Genomic DNA, 22047 nt, shown 5'->3' with positions numbered 1-22047 from the left:
GGAGAGAGAAGTCTGGGAGTCCCTCCTAAAGCTGCTGCCCCTGTGACCCGACCCCGGATAAGCAGAAGAAGATGGATGGATGGATGGATGGATGGATGGATGGATGGATGGATGGATGGATGGATGGATGGATGGATGGATGGATGGATGGATGGATGGACTGCGATTAACAAATTACGCAGTATTTGCACAGTTTCGACTATTCACACAACACTAGTCGGCACCTGTATTCCACCAATGAAAAACATAACAAAACATAAATCCACTAATCAAGCGCGATGTAAATTTACAAAAGATCCACAATCTGTCAGTTTTCAGAAGGGCTTGTTTACAGACGAAAGATTTAATCGATTGTTTGATTTTACACTTGATGGTTGTGCAAGCAACCCTGAGACCAAACAATCTGTATACAAAGTATTTGCATCATTATACTATCTCTTTAATTGACTTTCTGTGCTCCAAATATCATATGCGCCCTGAGGGCAACAAAAACGTAGGAACCATATAAGCAGTCTGGCCGCTTAGCAATCTTTAATATAGAACTTAATTTCTTGATCCCTTCTTCAGGGACCCCTTCGAAAAAATCAGCATAATTCACTGGAAGCTCGTGCAGCCTGAGTTAGAGGTACGTACTTATTACTTATAAAGTAATACTGCCCCCTAAAGGCCATATATTGACATTATGGATAGCTGTTGGAACAAGTAAATATAAATTGTTTAAATGGATATACTATGCTGTACGGAAGAGGATTGTCTTTAAACATTATTGAATTATATTTATAATATTAAATATTTATCATATTAAATATTCATAATTTCTTTAGATCAAATGAAAACATCACTTTTTTACAATAATAACAATAATAAATATAATTTTATTATAAAAAGTATTTTGCCTGAAACCTGCACACTGCAGATTTATTGGGGGTTGCAGAAGTCACTAGTGCTTTGAAACATAATTGAAAATCCATGCATGAAAGAATAGACCAAACACCACTCTGCATTTGTAATATAGTCTCTTCTTAATATTTATTCTGTCTGACTCGTGGAGGGGTTTATTTTTTTTACAGCACAATTTGCATAATGTCTAAACACATCCTGTGTACAACCACAAAACCATTACATTATTATTATTTTTTGGTTGGAAAAACAAGACCATTTTACAAGCATATTTCTTTACAGTCAGCATACAGATCAATTTATACATAATGTGTTGGACCGAACATGCAACATCCACGACATGAAGACATTTTTCCCTCTCATCTTTGTTGTACAACTATAGACACGCATTAATTACTGTACATTTAATTTATATCTCTTTTTGCACCCCCTCGCATGCTCATATTTGGACAAAATAAACATTCACTCTGTAGAAAATAAACACTTTATGTACACTGTCAAAGTCACATTCACGCAGATGGATGATTGGACGATCAACAGGCAACTGGACAAACAGTGAAGAAGAATCGAACCGGGAAGCAGTCATTAAGAGAGAATTTTGCATGGAAACAAAGCTTTCACTTGCTTTACAGTAGACTGCTGTTCGCGTTGGGCCGGTCAGATTGTGCATTGCCATTTTGTGGAACTCCCCCATCTATTTCTCTCTCTCCATATATATTTTTTGTTGTTCTTTAAAATCTGCTACATAGACATAAATAAATACACGCCACATTAAACATTCTACTGTCACGTTTTCAATTCATTCCAGTGCAGAAACATTACAACACATGAATGAGGAAAACCATAAAGTGCACAAGCTTCCACGCCTATAAATAGATTCAAATCCATTTCAAAATAAAATACTTTCCGTCCTTCTTTTTTGTTTTAGACCTTATTTTTCAACAGACAGACATATAATTACAAAAAAAATCAAATGTTGCATAGAAGTACCTCAAAAGAAGCAAAAAAAAATGGCACGATACCACAAAAATCTTCATCTTCTTTTTCTTATTGTAATATATTTTCAAGTTTTTTTTTTTTTGCTGTTGAAGTGACATCTTGTTCTTAGCCTCTTCATATTTAGTGATATGCACATTGACGCTTTTTGTGTTTTATGACTTTTTTTTTTCAATATGGTCACGACATTATACAGGGTTGACCTGCACTGTAATTAAGTGCCCACGGTGTGTTTTTTGGTCACAGGCAGTGAAGTAGGCTGGTTCACCATGTTGCACCGGGAGTATCACATACGCACACACACATACACAGAGGAACCTTGACCGGGAGGGAGGTGTTGATACGAGATAAACGAACACTAGTCATCCTCGAGTGTCGGCACAATCCCCGCGGTACTGCTTTATGTGCAAAAGGCTGACTGCATGTGACCATTGTCGTGGGCCACTCGTAAACGTCTTGAGGGCAAGTATGGGGACCCTACGGCAACCTGTCACGTATCATAAGAACATTTATTTGATCCTTCAGCAATATTTCTTTTTGTAGTAGTGGTAAGGACTTTTGCCTTACAGTTGAGAGGGCCTCGCTTCAGTACGACAGCTTCTTATCACATTACAAAATTGTAAATGTTAGGTTCATCTAAGACTAAGTCTCTACGGTATCAATCGGAGTGAAGGTCAGTGCTTGTTTGTCTGTCTGTGTCTTGTGATCAATCCAGGGTGTCCTTCCACACTCAAAGTCAGCTTGGGTAGCCTCCAGCTCACCCAAACTCAAAATGAGGACACAAGATATTGCGAGTTGATGTGTTTGCCTAGATGAGTGATTGAGTGGTGACCAATCCAGGGTCAGGATATGGTCAAGTCTACATGGACGCTTATTGAGGGCAAGCTCAATGGAAAATATTTTTTATTTACCTATTTGTCCTCTATGATTGAACTGGCGACCAATCCTGGGTCAAAGTCAGATTGACTAGACTTCCTGCCTGCAACCCAAATGGGGAAAAACGATTAAAAATGTGAGAACAAATTGATGGTGACTTGACTTGTCAACTGGCTGTTGAAAACCAAGACTGAATCAGCATTTTCGGATTTGAGTCCGAACAAATCAGAGCATATTAGCTGTATCCAAATTCAAAGGCTGCATTTTCACCCGCAATCTTGACTGCATGACGTCACTTCCAGCGCGACTCGCCGGCATGTGGTTTCCAATTTCTAGAACGACAATTAGCATTCTGGGTCTTTCAACGCGTGCAATACTATAACCTTTCCAAGATTGTCAACAGGCAAATGCTATTATTTAACACATCTGTCTGCATTATACTGTGTATAAATGTATTTATATTTTCTGTATAATCTCTCTCCAAGCCACAAACCATTCCAACATTTCTGCTATGAGGATAACACAAGTCCAAGTTGATGCTGGCAGTTGATAGCATGTCAAACCCCCTGAATGGATGTCAATGAATATAATGTTTTTTCTTTATGAAATGATGGTGATGATTCTGATTATGATTGCATTATCTGCTCAGAGGTTGCTGGGCGCCGAGCTGACGAGCAGCTTGTGCCAGCTAACCACCCTCTTCCTCATGTCCACCTTGTCCAACCAGATGTAGGCCTCCCCGATCAGAGTCTTCTTCACAAACTTGCCTCCGTTGGAGACCAGGAAAAGCTGCAAGGGCAGAACAATAAAGCGGCTCCATGTTTTGCACAACTGTCGTGTTTGTCAGAACACAGAACCATAAAACCATAACAAGACTGCAGCGTGTACTGACTTCTTTTTTTTTGGCGTACCTGTATCGAGTGTCCCGTGGGGTTAAGTGGGAAACGGAAGGTCTCGTTAAAAGAAGGCTCCCGGTCGTGACGGCAAACCCTGGTCTTTTTCTTGATGATCCTCTTCTGAGTGGCCACGTTGACCACGTACAGCTTCACGTACAGGTCTGATGGAGCACGGGGGCGATAGAAGACAAACATTTCATTTCAGACTCGGGTTGCCAAATTATTTAAAATGACATCAAAAATAGTGCTTACAAATAAATGTGTTGAAATATCATGCTTTGAAAATATTATTTCGCATGGGTATCTTCAAAAGACAAAATACAATGTTTAGATTAAGCTCAAGATTTCCAAAATCCCTGTGTAACTTCCCGTGGATATTCATTGGAATATTTCCAGGAATGAACCTCTCTTAGGAATTATGGTTTGATATCCACATGTAAAAACACAGTTGCAGTTCACCCCACCTGGTAGGTGGTCGGGACTTTTGAACTTGTGAGTGATGTTTCTGCACTGCAGGACTTCCAGGACCAACTGGTCGCCGTCTGTCTTCACCTCTTTCTTCAGGGCCACCTTGATCTCACCCATCACTTGAGTTTTCCCACCTACAACAAAGGCTCATGGTAAAAAAAAAAAAAAAGGCCAGCTAGAACAGCTGAACCTTATATAGGAAGCACTTTAAATGGTGGCAGCTGCGTGAAGACTGAGTTTCAATGTGACCGATTAGCCACATTTACAGTTACAAGGGGTGTGCACAATTATGCAATCACATCATCTCGAGAGTTTCTCCTTACTTCCTCTCTAAAAATATTTTTTTTCAATTGGGTTGTCAAGGTTATAGGTCATATTAACTGAGGAAAATACTATGAAATTATTATCTTAGTTCCATTTTTATATCACAAAAATCTGGCATTTCAACAGGGGTGTGTAAAGTTTCTAAGTTATGGCACGTCCACAGTTGAAGAGAAAAAGGCTACTGTTGCGGACTCCTTTTAATGAGTGGCCAGCAGGTGGTGACACATACTGCAAATATGAGAAATCTAATATCGTCGTCCCTTGACAGTCCAACCCACCTCAAAACACAATTGAGACATGGTTTACATTTCATTATAAAAGGTATTTCATATTTCAAGAGAATGTAAGGAAATTATCTGTTTATATAAGGTACAATTAAGACGCAAGTCACACACACCCAAACTGTTGTATATGTGTGTTGATGTGTGCCTTAAAGGGGCGTGGCCTAGCGAGTCCTATCAGGTGTTGCAATGAGGTGGTTAGTTCAGTAGTTGTGTGTGTTTCATGCACGTTGTGTTTTTGTTTTCTATTTGTGTTTCCAATTATTTGTACTAAGAGTTTATTTCTGGTTTTGAGTAACTTGAGCTAAAATGTAAAATATCCAAAATATCATCAGTCTATATGTCAGTTGTACAAACTACAATATTTAGAGGACATCTGAATGCTTTGGCCTTAGCACAAAAACAGTGAAGGTTTGCTGGTGAATATCAAAAGGTGAGGTTACCAAAAAGTGCGAGAATCAGCAAATTTATGAATATGCTACATTCACTGTCCTCGAGTTCTCAAAGTAAGCCGCTTGCCTTCATTCTCAGGAGTTCCAATGTGGTTTTTGTCCGTTCCGTTGGGAATTGTCGTACCACTGCGACAACAAGGACAAACAACATTAGCATTGGCACTGTCAGTCACAGCAGAGTTTTAAATGTTTTTTTAATGTCTTCTCTCACATGCGCGGGACTTGAAATATGGCACTGTCCACTCCAGTCCCTCCATCCAGACCACCCCCGTAGGCATCGCTCACCAGACTTGGGGCAGACAGCACCACTGGCCCTGAGACATCGCCCAGACGGTGCCCTGGTCCTGTCATACAGAGAGAGAGAGAGAGAAAAAGCGAGAGAGTGTTAATGTAATATAGGTATAGAGTATGGCATATATAGTATACTTTATCATTATTATTTTAGTACTACTTAGTAGGTTTTTATTAGACCTTTGTTGCATCATATTATTTCCTTACACCATATACTGTAGTATTACTGCTACTAGCAATATATTCTATAGTCACTATATTATTATTAGTTTATGCTATAGACTGACTGACTCTTTAGTCACTATTTTATTACTGATAAGTCAGCAGTTGTACTAGTTGTTTTATTGACGCTTCCGTGACTGTGGGTGTACCTAATATTCTGGCAAAGTTGTTCCACCCATTTCAACAAGTGCCCATATTTGGAATAAAATCAGTGACTTAGTAACTATAATCAAAACAAAATTAATTGATACAAAGAACATATTGTTAAGAGAATACATATACATATTTACAAATGAGGAAACATTTCTTACAATATTTATATCTATCATGTCTGTTATTCACACATTTACAATCTTATATTAAGGTTTAAATCATTTTAGTATTTCTTTGGATGATATTGATTATTGTTCCTGTATGTTGCCTCACCTTCCCTTTTTCTCTGCGCTCATTGGTGGATGAGGCTCGCAATGATGCTGTTTCCTGCTTTGACCGCCAATTGTTGAGGGCAGAGGGAGTAAAAAGGGTTGGGGTCCGGGGAGGAGTAGCAGGTAGGGTGGGGATTCTGTGTACCATATGCATGTATGTGGGCGTGTGTGTGCATTTATGTGTGTTGCCGTTTGCTTGTGGTGCATTCACATGGTAAACGCATGCAAAGACACACACAAAGAGCGGCAGTAGAAAAGCCAGGGGAGCTGCGAAGTCATGCTTTTATACTTTAGAACACATAAGAGAAATCTGTTGTTATTATTATTATTATTATGATTATATTTTGTCCATTTTGCTAACTTCAGGGACTACCATCCCGCATTGGTTTCAGGGATTTAGAAAAACCAGATGCTTGGGATTGGCACATGCACACTAGGTTGTTATATTTGAAGGTTGATGATTTATAACATAAGTTAGAGGCTTTATTTGTTTGTATTTTAGATTAGTTAGATCCAGGAAAACAAGCATATTCATTTGTTTTATGAACAGGACTTTTACATTGTTCAGTATTCGATATAATAACGGTGGGAAGGTTCCTAATAAAAGGAAAAAAAATACATGAAACTCAGGAATGTTATATCGCAAACGCGCAAGGGTTCACTGGAAGTAAATTCAAAAAGTGAAACAGTTTAGGTAGCGGTTTTAGTGTCAGCTACATGCACAAGTGGGGAGTGGAAAAAATAGGGGAGAAGTGTGTTAAAGGATGTGCATCAAGGGTAGGGAAGGGATTTACTTGGTTGCAGGCGGGACTGTTGCACGGCAGCCTCGGCGGCAGCGATGGCTATCCCTGCATCTTCCAGATGGGCCTGGGTGACACTGCTCTTGCTTTGGCTCCGCGACGGCCCGTGCGAACGGAGCTGGCCATCCGAGGAAGACTTGGAGCTGCCTGGGCTGCTGTGAGACTTTTCCAAGGACAACATCTGCGAATCTGTTGTGACGGTAGTGTGGATTTATTGTGTTAGCATCCTTTTTTTTGATCGTTGTTACCTAGCAGGAGGGACGCTAGACAGCATTCACTTAGCATTTATTCTGTCAAGGCTTTCTACAAATAAAACATCATGCTAGGCAGCTGTGGAATATGATGAATGGATTTGCCATTGATGAGTGTATACACGTCAATTGGAACCTAAACGTTCCCTGCTCTTGCATAGGCGAGCAGATGTAGACAATCCCAATTGTAGGTCTCAGTGTTTATAAAGTGGACTAGCGGCCCTGTACGCTTGGTTACCTGTCGTATGCCATGTGTTCTCCTTACCTTTAGAAGGATCAGGGAAGATTCCATGGCTTCTGCTCTTGATTACAGAGTTAATGGGTGAATCGTAGTTCCCTTCTCCCTGCTCTGGCCCTTGTCCCATACCGTGCCCAGGCCCCATGCCAGACCCTGACAGGTGACCTTGGGCACCGTGCCCCTGCCCGGCTCCAGACCCGGGCGGCCCCTGAACCCCCTGGTGGGCTCTGCTGTGCTCAATGCTCTCGCTCTGTTCCTTGAGTGGAAACCAGCGGGGTGTGTTGTCCAGCTGAGTCGTGTTGGACAAGTCGATCAAGACCTGAGCTCAAACACAAACATTACAGAATGAGCCCCGGTGAAGATTTACTGGGTTTGTATGAAGACAAAGATTTTGACTCACTTCTCCCAGAAAGTCATTAGATGAGGATCTGTCGTAGTCCCACACTGTCACCTCCAGGGTCTTTTTCTTAAGCTAGATTGAAGAGGAGAAAAGGAACTCATGTGGGACTGTCATGGGCACAATTCAGAATAACCTCTCACATACATGAATGAAATGCTCTAATGTGTAAGAGGAAATGAATTTCAGAAGTGCGAGAGGGCGTTTCAGAAGTTAGTGAGTGGAAAAAAAACAGCATTCATTTGTGTGATCGTTTAGCTAGTATGTCTGAAAGCGTTTCAACGTAACGTCAGAGAATGTTTCACTCGTGCGTATGAAAGCATTTTATTCGTGCGTGAGAGTATTTCAGAAGTGTGTGTTTCTTTGTGCTAAAATAAGTGATATAATTCAAAGTGGATGTGCACAAGCCTTTGTGTTTTTATGGCTTTGAACAAAATCATTTTTTGTGGGGACTGAAATGTCATTCCAAACAAAGCGACTAATGAAAATCAACATCTGCATGCGTGTGTTAATGCATTACAATGATTTTAAAGACGATTGGGTGCGTTTGTGTATGCTCATGCGTTGTTATAGTTTATTGGAACATGAATCTGAAAACACAAAGTGAATATGCGTGCATGCGTGAACATGTACCTGTTCCAGATGGATGTTCTTGTATATGACAGTCTGGTTCCATTCTGGGTTTATGGTCTTCTGGGCATATTTCGTCCTTCTCTTGTTGTCCACACTGCGGCATTGCGGCAACACACAAAACACTTGATCACCATTTGCCCATCTTGGCAGTAGACTGAATTATATTCCATACACATGAACGTAAAGGAATAAGATGCTTGTCAATATGACAGTTTGAAAATCATGGTTTGAAAGAGATGAAGTAATAAATGCTTCCATTGATTCTTGTACAAAAGAGGCACGGGAGATTTGAAGGTGAGAGGCATGTGGAAGAAGCAGAAATCATGGTGCAGTTTGTCTTAACATTACTACACCGAGCAGAGACACAAAGAACAAAAAGGATGAGTAACAAATCACAGAATTTGAAGGGAAGGGTAGAAAAAAAAAAACACAACACCACTAACTGAAAGCAAAGATCAGCACCACACTACCTTGCATTCTGGACAACCATTACTTGGCTGAGGGAGTCCAGAAGAGGAAGAGGAGGGCGGATTGTCACAAATAAGAAAAAGAAAAAAAACAACAAAAAAACAAAAAACAGAAAAAAAACAGTCAGAGAAGCCGAACGAGCTCAAAGAAAAGTCAGTCAAAGGATAGTGAAACGGACCGATAAACTCTCTCCAAGGTTACATACAAACACAGACAGGGTTACATCTTGGAAATGCATGACTAAGCAAATTGAACACTTGAACGCAATTGGCCGACAGAAAAATCAAAAGTGTTGTTCTACTATCTGCTATGTCAGACAACAACGTTGAACATACACATGGAGAGGAACGAGTCCTGCTGCGTACAAACATGTCTTTAATACTGTTAGGGAGTCTCATGGCTCTATTGATCCCTGGGCTAATTTCCTGCTCTCACGAAGAGAGCAGTCAGAGCAGCAACAACAACATGGTTACAGCAGGGGAAGCAACCATTTTAAAACTGATGAATTTGCAAGTTTGCTCACTGGTAAGGAATGCAAATGTTTCTATATGTTGCACTGTATTTCGTAGAGACATGACTACTCGCTCGCAGACGCTTACCCTCGCCCAGGCAGCAGGTAGACTTTGACAAAAGGGTCCGAGTAGCCGTCGTTGTCCCTCGGCGCCAGATTTCTGGCCTGGAGCACGTGAACAATTAGGTTCCCCACATTCCTGTCGTAGTTGATCTGCAGCTGAATTGGGAGACGGATCGTTACTGTTGGTGTACGGCCAAGAGATGAGACCGAAATTCCATCCGTCTATTTGCTTTTAAAGTATCATTAAGGAAAAAGTGTTTGTCATCTTCCAGATTGTTGAAAGTCTTTTGCCTTAAATCCATTGCAGTAGCTCAAAATAAACAGATGTAAAATTAAAGTACATAAAGTCTAAACCATCTCAACACTGGCTTTATCCCAGTGTCCTCAAATAGCTTTGTCCTCTATGAGTTTCTCTCCTCTGCAAGCTTTGCTTGGTGCTCATTTTGCTCCAGTCTGTACAGCGAATCCTTCCCACCTCCAAACTTTTGCCGATCTGTGCAACCATTTAATGCACCACTATGGTAGTTAATCTTTGCTCACTCTGGCAATCTAAGAGGTGCGGTTAATCTTACTCCAAGCCGGGCAGACGCCATTGAAGCTCTTACGACTACTATTACTCACTGTTGATGCAATGTGTTTTATACCTGAATTTCTCCAGTAATGGGATGAGACATCCTTATCATGTCTGTTGGCTGAAAAAAAGAGAACAGAAAGCCATGATTTGAATTTGTTGAACAAAAACACATTTATTCCGTGATGATATTAATATATAATCCACTCCAGCCCCCGCATCCCCACTCATATACTACCGTTCAAAAGTTTGGGGTCACTTAAAAATGTCCCTATTTTTAAAATAAAATCACTATTTTTCAATGAGGATAACATTCAACTAATCAAGATTACTCAACTAATTGAATGAGAGTCAGAACAGACCTCCAACTATTTAAAGTGCCTCTCATTAACTCCAAACATAGTTCAGATGTTTTAGTTATCACATTCATGGTGGTCATTATTTTTATGAAATTTTAGGAAGGATTTACCTTGGTTTCATTTACAAAGTGTTAGAAAAACCTGGCATTTGAAAAGGGGTGTGTCAACTTTTTATATCCACTGTAAATCTTTGTGAGGACTGAATTGTCCTTGCAAACAAAACAAGTGATGTAAATCAATGCGTGTGTGTGTGTGCGTGCATGCGTGCATGCGACCTTGCACACCTCCATTGCATATACTTGTCGGATCATAATTGGCCTGTCATTGTCTGATGTAAAGCATAATAGAGTTTGACCTTCCTCCCTGGGGAAGGCCTCCCCTTGGACGCGTTATGTGATGTCACGCTAATGGAATGAAAATGGCAGAGGTGAACAAGGATGGTGCTGAGGCAGCCCTACAGTCAGAGCTGGACACAGGGGCGTGGAGGGAGAGTTATCATTTCATATCATAATTTCGATACTAGTATTTTGTTTGTATTATATAACACTGAGTACAGGCTCCAGCACCCCCTGCAACAGGCTAGGCGGTGTTCAAAATGGATGGATGGATAGTATTGCACCATGTAAAAATATAATCCCTACTCTGTATAAATTATTATAATATGTATATATATATATTTATATATAATTTTAGTATAATGACTAATAATAATATAATGAATAAATAAATCTAATAATATAATTCATTTCATCTTCCACTCGAGTACCTTGTGTCGTTGTTTCTTATTTATGGCAGGTGACGCAGGCTGGCCGGGGCTGGGCACCCCGCTGGATGTGGCTGACCCGGGGCCAGAATGCAGCAGAGCCGATCGCTCCAGTGCCGACAGTACGCCCAGACCGGCGGGTCCTTCGAGACCAGTGCCCATCGCACCCGGCGCCTGCTGCTGTGAAACCTTGTGCAGCTCAGCAGCCAGCTGCTTGGGATCTACGCCGGGAGAACGTTGGCCTCCTAATGAAACAAGCAACTGTGTAGTCACATTGCGATAGTGTAATACACATGCATGCAAATCCATTGTACATACCAGCCTTAAGCTGGACGTGGTGCTCCAGAACTTGTGGGTGCTCGGGATCGGACAGCATGTTAAGGTCGCTGTTTGAAATCGTACATTTGGGGACATTTGTAATATCAACCAGTGCAACAATCAATAAGAGTGGTCAGATGATGAGGATGTGAAGTGAGAACAGAAGGGTGTGGAGGGAAATAAAGTCATGCAGAGATCAGCCGTATAGACCTTTTCACCATGACGTCACTATGGTTGCAAAATTCTGGGGATTTTACAAACCTCATGGGAATTAACAAGAATAGATTAGAAATTTGAAAAAACTGAAGGTTGGCTTTCAATAGGGAATTCGGTATCTTACGAGTTTTTCAAATTATGAGCGGTCAAAGACAAAATGTGAGGTCAAGGAGCTTCAAAGTAAAGGAAAAACGACAGGTAATGTAATAGCCACATTTGTAGTCAAAGAGATTTTGCAATAATATTAATTTACGACAAAATGAAACTTGAATTATGCTTGAATATGATACCTTTACAATAAATCACTCTCAGTTTCAAATTGTTTCTTATTAATTCCCATGGAAGTTTTGAATGTCAAAGATTCCCTCAATTTTCTTTTTTCTCACTCCTAAATTCTCATGGACTGCTAATTTACCAGAAATATTCCAACCCATTGGACCTTATAGGTAGGGTACCTCAGAGTTACAAACTCAGATTGCACCTCCATTAAACAAACCCCTTACATCTCATCTGGCCAAGGCAGAGTGGTTGAGAATAATTTTATTGGCCTTGTTCTCAGACATAGTTTAAATGTGTCATGTGTCAATTGAAAGTCCACTGGCCATATTATGAAAAGGTCAATCCAGCATGTCAAAGAGATTTCAGAGGGAGAGATAGCAAAACGGTGGCAGCTGTGACATACAGTCGTACGCAGAGCTCCGCCTCTGCACATGGCTGCCCCACAATGCCTTGCACTTCCTCGTAGGTCTTTCCCGTCAGCTGCACACCGTTCCACTCCAGCACCTGCATGCCTGGAATAGCGTCGTAGGAGGGCAAAAATTAGATATGGATAAGAATATTTAAGGTTTTGGATTGTCTGTGCTCATGACAGCTTTGGTCATTATTGTGAGCTGTGTTGCCTTTATAAGTGACATTTCGCAGACTGGTAAACACTTTTTCCAGTGCAGCTGCTCGTGTGTTGAACAGATGCCATGTTCAAGAAATGTTTGATAAATAAAACATTTTCTTCACAGTTGGAAGATGCAATGACATTATCACGTATCAGTACTTGGTAATGGCGTGTACATACTAAAATGTGAGAACTCGTACTATGTGTAAAAAATTGTATTCGTGCATCTTTATCGTCAATTCATGTTGATAGTTGATTTGCACAATGAACAAAGACCACAGCAATGCAAACTGAAGCTATTTGCTGAAAAATTGTACTGAATGACTTCTCGCTAGTGAAAATTATTCTGTCTTTTTGCCAAAAAATGTCACTATGTAGCCTCCCACGTGATTCATTTTGTCCTCCACCTCCTCCTTCTTCTCAGCCTATTTGGGTTTGCACCTGCAGGCATGTTCTGCCGTGCCGCGCTCTGCGTCGTCCCCATTCAGCATGTGGTGCACTCTCAGCTACACATCAGCTTTTTAAAGATAGAGTAACCTTCCTCCTTAGTCAAAATTACCATGAGAGGTTCACCACTGCGGATAAACACTAGAGTTAATCATGAAAAACAAGCTGTATTTGTGAGATTTGGTTTGAGCGTCTAATCTCTACTGTTTGCAAATTGCACCTCAGTGTGTTAGAATTGCCTCTGCTGTGTAAGAATTGCTAAAAATAGCCTAATGACTAACACCGTGCAAGGTAAACTGAAAGGACGTGATGTTCTGTGCACCAAGAAATGACAGCGTGTATGTGACTCAATGATTCCGTCAAGCCTCATAAACGTCCGTTTTTACAAATAAAGGGCACACATACACGAGGAAAACGTACTTTGACATCACAAACAAGCTGACTTATAGCTATGCTGATCCAAGATCCGCCATTTTAACAGCCCGACAACAGAATCTCTAAAAGCCTCCAATCATGTCAGAAAAAGTGACTGTGTTTGTTGCTCATTGCTGAAAATAAAATATCAGGGTGTGCATACTTGCTAAATCCATAGCGACAAAGCCATATCGCTGGGAAATAGGACAGCGTTCGCTTTTATCAAACTAGGGGCTTGCAGCAATGGAGGCAGGGTGGCTCATTTGGATTAGACAGAACCACCCCTCCAAAACATGTTGACTTCAGTGAACAGTAGGAAGGGGGTGTAATGTAATTCTTGAGCCTTCCTGTGTTAAGATGGAAAACATATTACAGACCCCTGGGGACTGTTTTAAATTGTGGGAACAAAAATCCATTAACCTCTCCTTTTAAAATGACACCATTTCAATAGCAAAAGAAACTCATTCCGCTTCCTCTTTTTGTCTTCTTACCCTCTATGACTATTCCTGTTTGTTCGGCGACCCCACCAGGGATGACTCTCGCAACATAGGCACCAATCTCCCCTCGGCTGCCCGGGATCTCCTTGCCGCCGACCACCCGGATCCCGAGACCGTTCCCTAAGCAAGCAAACATTAAGTGACAATCATGGTCTGTCCACAAGAAGGGAGATTCTTCATGGTGTCTGTATGACTTTGTACCTGACACGCTAGAGTCCCTCTGGTCTCTGGTTAGTTTGATACGAGTGTGAGGGAAGACGTAAGGGGCCAGTTTCATCTGAAAAAGACATAAATTAACACGATGTAAATCAGGGGTGTCATTTCATTTTTTTCGCGGGCCGCATTGTAATCATAGCTTCTTTCTGAGTGCCATTATGACTGTCAACCCAAATAAATGTATGAGCACCTCATATTATATACAGCAAAAGCTACAAAACAAACTGACAAATAACTCGTTTTCAAATCAGAAGAGTAAAAACTGGTCAAATAGTAAAAAAAAAAAAAATTATTAAAAGTGAAGACAATTTGCAATTCTAGTAATGACACGAATTTGATGCACAATTTGTCTTCGCGGGCCACATAAAATGATGCCGGGCCTTGACTTTGACACTGGTGATGTAAAGGAATCATTCGGAAATCAGAATGACCCATAAAAGTTCTTAATGTAGAGCTCACACTACCTTCACTGCTATAAAAATATGTTGAGTGTGTGTTTTTAACACATGCACAATCATTAATTGGTCTTCTTTTGAATCAAGTTTTCAATTATGTTGTATACCTGTTGTACAGGGTCCGGCAAAATGATCTATCACATTTGTAGGTTTAATAAAATGCAGAGTTTTTTTTTAATTTCCGAAGAGTACATATAATGCCATTTCTTTTTGTTTCGTTTCATTTCGTTTTCGAATAATATTATTTTGTTTCGTTTCAATTGCTAATATTCATATATAATATATGTTTCATTTACCGTAATTTTCGGACTATAAGTCGCGGTTTTTTTTCATAGTTTGGGTGGGGGGGCGACTTATACTCAGGAGCGATTTATATACATATATATGGGGTTTTTTCACTTTTTTGGGCATTTTATGGCTGGTGCGACTTATACTCCGGTGCGACTTATAGTCCGAAAATTACGGTAAATTAAATATTTCGTGACCAAGCCATGGGCCTGCATCCAAACTAAACTAGAAGCATTACGGTTTTATGATCAAATTTTTTGGTCACTGGTCATTTTGGTCATTAGTCACCACTGTTGGCCAGTCTTAGACTCTACCCTTTAGTCATCATTCATGCATCATCGTATTAATTTCTTTGGAAAATCTACTGTTAAGTAGGCATTGTAAAATGTGTGAAATATGCTCCAGTATAATTCTTTAGTGAATCGGTAACTCACTTGTCTCCTGTCTGCCATGTGCCTGGCCTGTGGCTGTCCTTCTCTTGGCTTGTCAAACCAGTCGGTGTCCTCTCGTCTCAGATGGTAGGCTGTGCAAGGAAAGGTAGCCGGTAAAAAAAAAACTGTTAGTGAATAGGGGTTAGGATATCTACTGGATGCTTTAGGTTAGGGTAAGTAAAGCAGAACTAAATCTTCAAATCAAGCTTTGGAAACGCTGTTTCCGATATGCATCACAAAGTCTGTTACACATCAATTCAATTGCTGTCATATTGCCCAAAATGATTATATTTTCTCCGGCTTGACATGGTCCTTGACACGGTGAAGGAAATTCACATTGATGCTTAAACATATTATTCCTCCGTCAGCTTGGCATAAAGCAGGATCCTAAAGGCTTATATACTTTATGTGCTTTCACCAACGAATTAATACATTTCATTCTGTCTTTCCAAGGATGTTAATAAGTTTTTGAAAGGTTATCAATTTGATGAAATTTTTTTTTCATCTGGAGTTTTACCAAATTGTTCATTAGGTGGCAAATTTTAATGTAATTCTCGTTTAATTGGCGTATAGCGGCTAAGTCAATTTGTTTACTTGTATGACGGAAGGTTAAGAATGTTACTTCGACTATGCAGGATTTTCCTCCTCTATTGATATGTTGTTTAGGTGCTATTCTCTTGAGAAACTTTAGTCTCCCTTTGCTCTGTGGCCTCTGAATTTGTCCTACTATCCTATCCTATTATCTGTGCATCTTGGCTTAAGAGCGCTTATCAGAATTAGAGGGAAACATTCTTATCAAGGATCAGTGTGCAGCTGTAATATCAACCTTGAATATTTTTTTTTAAATCAGAAACTAATAGTAATTGAAACTTAAATCCAAGCACACATCTCTGTGAGAAAAACATACATGAACATGTGTAACCAGAAAAGGAACTGATATGCTTTACGGAATCAATGTGATGTGCAGCCATTCCTCAATGATGCATACTCACTGAGTCAGTGCAGAAGATGCGCTATTGTGATGGTTCATTCCCGAAATGAATTGCAACTAAGGGTTCCACTAAATGGCATGGGACTTTCTACCACTGAGATGCGGGTCATTCCAGAATGGATCCAGTCAGTATGTTCATAACTTAAAGAGAAGCGAATCATTCAGGAGAGTAATGATATGCGACATGGAGGCGTACATTTTGTATGTTGCTACATGGGAGAATGCTGTCTCACCTTCTATATTCCAGTTTGGGCCTCCAGCTGGGATACAAAATTGTATATGTTTATATATATTTTCTTAAATATGTTTTTTTTGTTTGAACAAAAGCGTGCAGCAGCCTGTAAAGTCAAGGAACTAAGCTTTTATGTAGCCTACTGGGAGTGTATGTTGGCACATGCATTAAAAGCGGGAGTTAATGTATGATGCATGCTTGAAACTACAGCAACCAACTAGCCGCTACTTGTAGACACTTAAAGGAGAGTCACTATGAAAAAGACACAAGATATACTATAGGGGGAAAAGCTCATCCATCAACCAGTGTGTAAATGGGCCTTGAGAGTTGGTTAACTATGATACTCTACCGTGTGCGATACTTTCATGAAAGATTCTGGCTTCCTCTCTGTTCAACACCAGCACGGACTCACTGAGTCCTGTAATCAAGGCAGATTGACACTTATATGTGGGGTCAGCACACAAATCATCTTTTTTATCACCGACAAACAGCCTTCTAAAACAGTCCACAAGCTACATGGTATGTGAGTGTCATACTCATTCATCAAGACAGTGTTTTGAATTTGTTGTGTGAATGTGTGTTTTGCGGCTACAAATCTGGATTTCTACCAAAAACAGCAATGAGGATAACTGAAAATATGAAACACATTGACTTTATTAGGACAGAAACTCAAATCATATACGCTGAATGCATCTCGAAAAACATGCAAGGATGCAAAATCAAATACAGATAAAGACACTTAACCTAACACAATTTGCACAATATGGCAATAGAATGAATTACTGCATACCTTTATTGAGGTACAAACATAATGTAATGCAGACTAAAAATATACAAAACAAAATGACAATGCATGCATATGAAATCACACAAGAAATATTGATAGACCTGAATTGTGCCATACATAAACGCAAGCTTATGCATTACAAGTGGAAGCATCAAAATGATGAAGAACTGCATGCAACATATCTAATGGAATGATTTTCAACATGACAGAGAAAAAATGTACGGTAACATGTAAGTAGCAACGCTTACTGTAACTACTACTGATGATAGAATAAATAACACGTAAGATCATTCAACAGTAACATGCATGACAAGCAAGTCCACACAGTTGAGTTCTTGCAACAGTCTCTGGTTCCATTTACCTTCACTGTCCGACATGGCACCTTGTAAGTCGTCCAGGATGTATGCGATATCTCGATCATAGCCGCGAGTTCGAGATTCTTCCCTCATGTGTTGTTGGACCTCTGGCAGGGAATGGCTTGAGCCGAACTGGTCCCTGGAGTCAGCAGAAATTGGTGGGAGAGGTCCTGCTGATGCCCGAGCCATACCCATTGGCTGGCCTACCGGGCTCAGTGGGCTTTCCTCCTCGGAGTTCTGAGCCACGATGGGGATACGGCCCCGGCTATGGCTGATAGGCAAACTGGTGGGCTTTGTTCTGGTCACGCCAGGACCAAATGCTGCGTCCAACACTTCCACCTCAGTTTTAAGTCGTAGTGAGGAGCTGGAAAGGTCCCGTTTGATTGATAGATCCAAGCCATAGACAGAGGAGGGTCGGGAAGAAGGACGAGATGATGGTCTGGAACGGCTGCCACTTGGATAGGTACCATCATCCTGGGCAGAAGCCCTACTAGTGGACCCGAGTCCAAGAGACTGCCCCAGAGAACCAGCAAGATTAGCTCCCACTGAGGAGCCCAAATACTTTTGCTGCTCTGTTAAGTTCTTTCTCAGTCCAAACGTAATCTCATCCTGAAGAAGCCTTGCCCTGGCAGCCAGGTTTGTGACAGAGGAAGCTCCGGATCCCATGTAGCTGCCAAAACTTGCCTCCAAATCCCGACTCTCCTGAATAGGGGAAAATTTGGTGATGGCCTTTGGGTCTATTAAAGCCTTTTTGTTCTTCATCTGTTTCTGGTAAATTACAGCAGCTGGGAGTTGTTTTGCAGCCTGCTTCTCAAGTGTGAGCCTTCCAATGCTGTATTTTTCACCTTTAGGAAAGTGTCGAAAACTGCTATCGCTGGACAGATAATGGGGAAGGCCCAAGGCTGATAAATGTTCTAGTCCTTCAGTTCCTCGACGGAACTCCTGCTTGATCTGTTGCTTAAGTAGCTTTAACTCATAGGGCTCTTCCATACTGTCTTCCTCTCCTTTACCATAACCTTGAAGTTGGGACTGGCCTAAAAAATCTGCTACCTAAAGGGGGGAAAAGGAAAAATTATAAGTGCAACAGAAAGGATAGTGGAGAAAGAGTTGACAAAGGTGATTATGAAGAAAAATGATGGGGGTGTACCTCTGTGCGCCTGACTTCAGCTGCCCTAAGTAGTCTGTCTGTCTTGGATAGCTCTTTATCAGGCAGGTTAAATCCAGAACCCAAGCTAGAGGTACCCAATCCTGTGGATCCCTTGGTGAGTTCTCCTATGTCCTCAATCAGCACATAGTTCCTGGCATGGTGGTGGTCGATGTCAGCGTAGAATGAATCCGCAGAGATGCTTGACATGGGACTAGAGGCCATGCTTCTCTCCTCTAGCCCGAGCCTCAAGTCCAAGCTACCGTATTTGCCTCCGAGATGCGCCACCCCAAAGCCGCTTTCTGAGGAGGTCGGCACAATGATTAGAGGCTGGTTACGGATGACCTCATAGTTAGTGGAGATCTTGGGCTCTAAATCAGACATGTTGGTTTGACGCTGCTTTCCTTGTTGTAAGAGCAGAGCATGCTGGTAGCTGCTTGATTGATCCTGACTGTGGGAGAGGGAAAGTGTTGAGACATGCTGGTACGGAGACACCTGTTGATGGTAAACAGACTGCGGTTCATACAGATTGTGTTGGGTATAATGGCTTGTGGTTTGAGTCTGGGGGACATATTGGCCGTAATGAGAGTAGGGACTTGTGAGTGTGTTGTACTGGGAATCAGCTTCTGTATGCGGGGGTATGAACTGATCAAACTCTGATTGGGGCGCTGTGCGTGGCCTCTCCAGGCCATCACCTCTGTCATCTCTAATGTTGCTAACCTCACTGTCTGACATGTAATCTCTTTCTTCTGCCACCCCCTGGAGATAGGCCCTCTCCCTTTTCTCTCGCTCTTTCAGCAAGACCTCCTTTCGACGATTGATACCCATCTCCAGGTACCTGCAATAATACAGTATCATCTGTCATCTTGTTGTTAATTAAGGAACATTTCTGAGAACTTTCCAAATAAGGAAAATACTATTGGTTCTCACACAATAATACCTTTCACTATGTGTGAGTTTGGAGCTGTCTCACTGAATGATCTCAAGGCAGCCTTTTAGCCCATAAGCTAGTAAGTGTGGGCATCATGCAGATGGATTAGGGAGGATGATCGCAAAAGAGGGATGAGAGCAATGGTATTAATCAAAATTATGGGTGACAACCAGAATCATGTAATGGACTGTCATACAATCTATAAAAGCCTTTTTTTTTTTGTTTAATCTGTAGCATCTCACCGTAGCTTTGCATCAATTTCCTTTTCCTCTTCGTCCAGTTCAGCTTGTTTCTTGCGTAGTTTTGAAGATTCCCTCTCTACCATATCAAGCTCTTTGTCAATGTCCTGCAGGATCTTGGCCCTGGCCATTGTAGTACTGCGAGCAAGCCGACGACGGGCAGAGTTGGTGCTGTAGCCTGCGCGTCCCATCAGCGGGTCTTCTTCGGGAGGTGGGTCGGGGAGTGTCCGTTTGACCTTCTTACCTGTACTACAGGGGGACCCTCGACCCTAGAACACATGGACAAAGAGTGAATGAACCGATTTTTTTTAATCAGTATTGCTGATTGTATTCTGAAATTGACTTTGTAACTCACTGAATATGTGTCAGCATAGTAGACTCCCATTCTGCCTTCTGTGGTAGGACTCAGAGACTTCTGACCAGGCTTCAACCGAGGACAAGAGGAAAATCTGCTTGGGTCAGCAGTGAGCATTCTCTGTCCTCCAACTGATGTATCATGCGATAGAGGGGCCACTGATGTATAGAAACCTCTCGACCTTGCAGTGGCATCAGTTGTGAGGTGTGTGCTGTAACCCACGTCAGCAGGTGTATGCCTTCTGTCCGATTCTGTCTGACAGCTCAGACTGCCCCCTCTTCGAGAGCTTTCAGGAGCTGAGATATGTTTGATTATTTCCACCTTGGTGTCCATCTGGACTTTAGGTCTTTTGATAGATCCAGAGTGGTCAGTCTGAACAGATATCTCAGCAACTGTCTGGACAGCAATGCTGGACACCTTTGAGCTATGTTTTCCTTCGCTACTGTGTTTTCGGGTACGTCTTCTAGACTTTGCAGGAGCATCCCATTCGTCTTGGTCCTCATCATCACTCTGAGCCGAACTATCAACGTTTCTTTTGTTCTTCTTCCGTCTTCCAACATGCTGCTTTTCGGCTGAGTCTTCATCGTCTGTCTGCACCCCACTGTCAATGATTTTTCTGCCTGTGTCCTGATTGTTTTGAAGCCGCTTCCCGATGTTATGCTGGTCCTGACTTTCCTCTAATTGTTTTCCAATAGATGGACCTGAAGGCTCATCCTTTACAGGCCAGTACTGTCCACTGTCCCCTACTCCTGCATACTTGGCCTCAAGTAGGTTTGTGGTAGTACCTGTACTAACATAGTGCTCATTTAACTGCCGTTGGAGTTGAAGCTGGAGTTGTTGGATTTGCTGCAATTGCTCTTTCTGCTGAGTATATGTCTCCTGTTGGGCCATCATGTGAGCATGGTGTTCTTCTTCTTGTTGCATGAGAAGCTGTTGTTTTAGAGCCTGGAGCTCCTCAAGCTCTTGTTGCACCATAAGTTGCTCCTGTTCACGATAGCGCTGGATCTCCTGTCTCTCCCACTCTAACTCCTCAGCAAGACAGAGCTGTTTAAGCTTCTCTAGCTCTAGAAACTCCCTCTCCATCTGGTATTGAGCCATCTTGGTGCTGTCTAAACCTGGGAATATTGGAGACAAGGCTAACGCATCTAGAGAAGCTGCGAGTGCTTCCAATGTGGCATCTGAATACATTTCTGGATACCCTGTTATGATGTCGGCCAATGCTGTGGGTAGAAATTCCTTTGCTACCCCTGTGTCATAAGGAATAATTTGACCGTGGTCTGTGGGAGGGATGAAGCCAAACTGTTGGGGCACAGCCTGATTCTGGGCTGTTGATGTGGGCACTAACGTAGAGCTGAAGATGGAGCCAGGTTGTGTGGTAACAGCATATGTTGATGGAACAGGGGCTGAAACAGAGGAGTAAACTATTCCCTCTGAAGTTCTTAGACCACTGGTGACACCAAACACAGTGAGTGTGTCCTGAGAAGATGGAGAAGTCACTCCAGCAAAGTCTGATGTAGCTTTGCTAGTGTAGTCTAGAGCTTTACCTGCCACAACAAGACAGGGGGATATTGTTTATTATTTGAAATACACACCATGATTTTGTCTATGAAATTAAAGCCACTTAAACCGGATTCAGAATATGTCCATGCACATGCA

At 41.6% G+C, this 22047-nt stretch overlaps 1 protein-coding gene across 5 annotated transcripts in view; it reads right to left on the bottom strand.

Moving 5' to 3' along the window:
• Window positions 1-999: 999 nt before the first annotated feature.
• pclob (piccolo presynaptic cytomatrix protein b) overlaps window positions 1000-22047 on the bottom strand; it is a 44759-nt gene continuing 23711 nt past the window's right edge. Inside the window, exons 14-37 of one of the 5 annotated variants that reach the window (XM_037254276.1) lie at window positions 20392-21935; window positions 20040-20305; window positions 18870-19704; window positions 17728-18772; window positions 16929-16997; window positions 16581-16607; window positions 15360-15448; window positions 14168-14243; window positions 13961-14086; window positions 12402-12510; window positions 11504-11571; window positions 11189-11430; window positions 10137-10184; window positions 9518-9648; window positions 8921-8947; window positions 8451-8544; window positions 7821-7892; window positions 7448-7739; window positions 6926-7120; window positions 5405-5537; window positions 5261-5319; window positions 4133-4270; window positions 3684-3829; window positions 1000-3561 (exon numbers count right to left, since the gene is read on the bottom strand). In XM_037254276.1, coding sequence (XP_037110171.1) covers window positions 3418-3561; window positions 3684-3829; window positions 4133-4270; window positions 5261-5319; window positions 5405-5537; window positions 6926-7120; window positions 7448-7739; window positions 7821-7892; window positions 8451-8544; window positions 8921-8947; window positions 9518-9648; window positions 10137-10184; window positions 11189-11430; window positions 11504-11571; window positions 12402-12510; window positions 13961-14086; window positions 14168-14243; window positions 15360-15448; window positions 16581-16607; window positions 16929-16997; window positions 17728-18772; window positions 18870-19704; window positions 20040-20305; window positions 20392-21935 — 5975 coding nt within the window. In that variant the 3' untranslated portion in view covers window positions 1000-3417. The remainder of the gene's footprint in view (window positions 3562-3683; window positions 3830-4132; window positions 4271-5260; window positions 5320-5404; window positions 5538-6925; window positions 7121-7447; window positions 7740-7820; window positions 7893-8450; window positions 8545-8920; window positions 8948-9517; window positions 9649-10136; window positions 10185-11188; window positions 11431-11503; window positions 11572-12401; window positions 12511-13960; window positions 14087-14167; window positions 14244-15359; window positions 15449-16580; window positions 16608-16928; window positions 16998-17727; window positions 18773-18869; window positions 19705-20039; window positions 20306-20391; window positions 21936-22047) is intronic. The other 4 variants (XM_037254278.1, XM_037254277.1, XM_037254279.1 and 1 more) reach the window with 4 other exon arrangements.

Source organism: Syngnathus acus, chromosome 6, assembly GCF_901709675.1.
Source record: "Syngnathus acus chromosome 6, fSynAcu1.2, whole genome shotgun sequence".
In the NCBI taxonomy this organism is placed as follows: Eukaryota; Metazoa; Chordata; class Actinopteri; order Syngnathiformes; family Syngnathidae; genus Syngnathus; species Syngnathus acus.
Note: the sequence above shows the minus strand (reverse complement) of the source record. Positions and strands in the feature narration are given on the sequence as shown.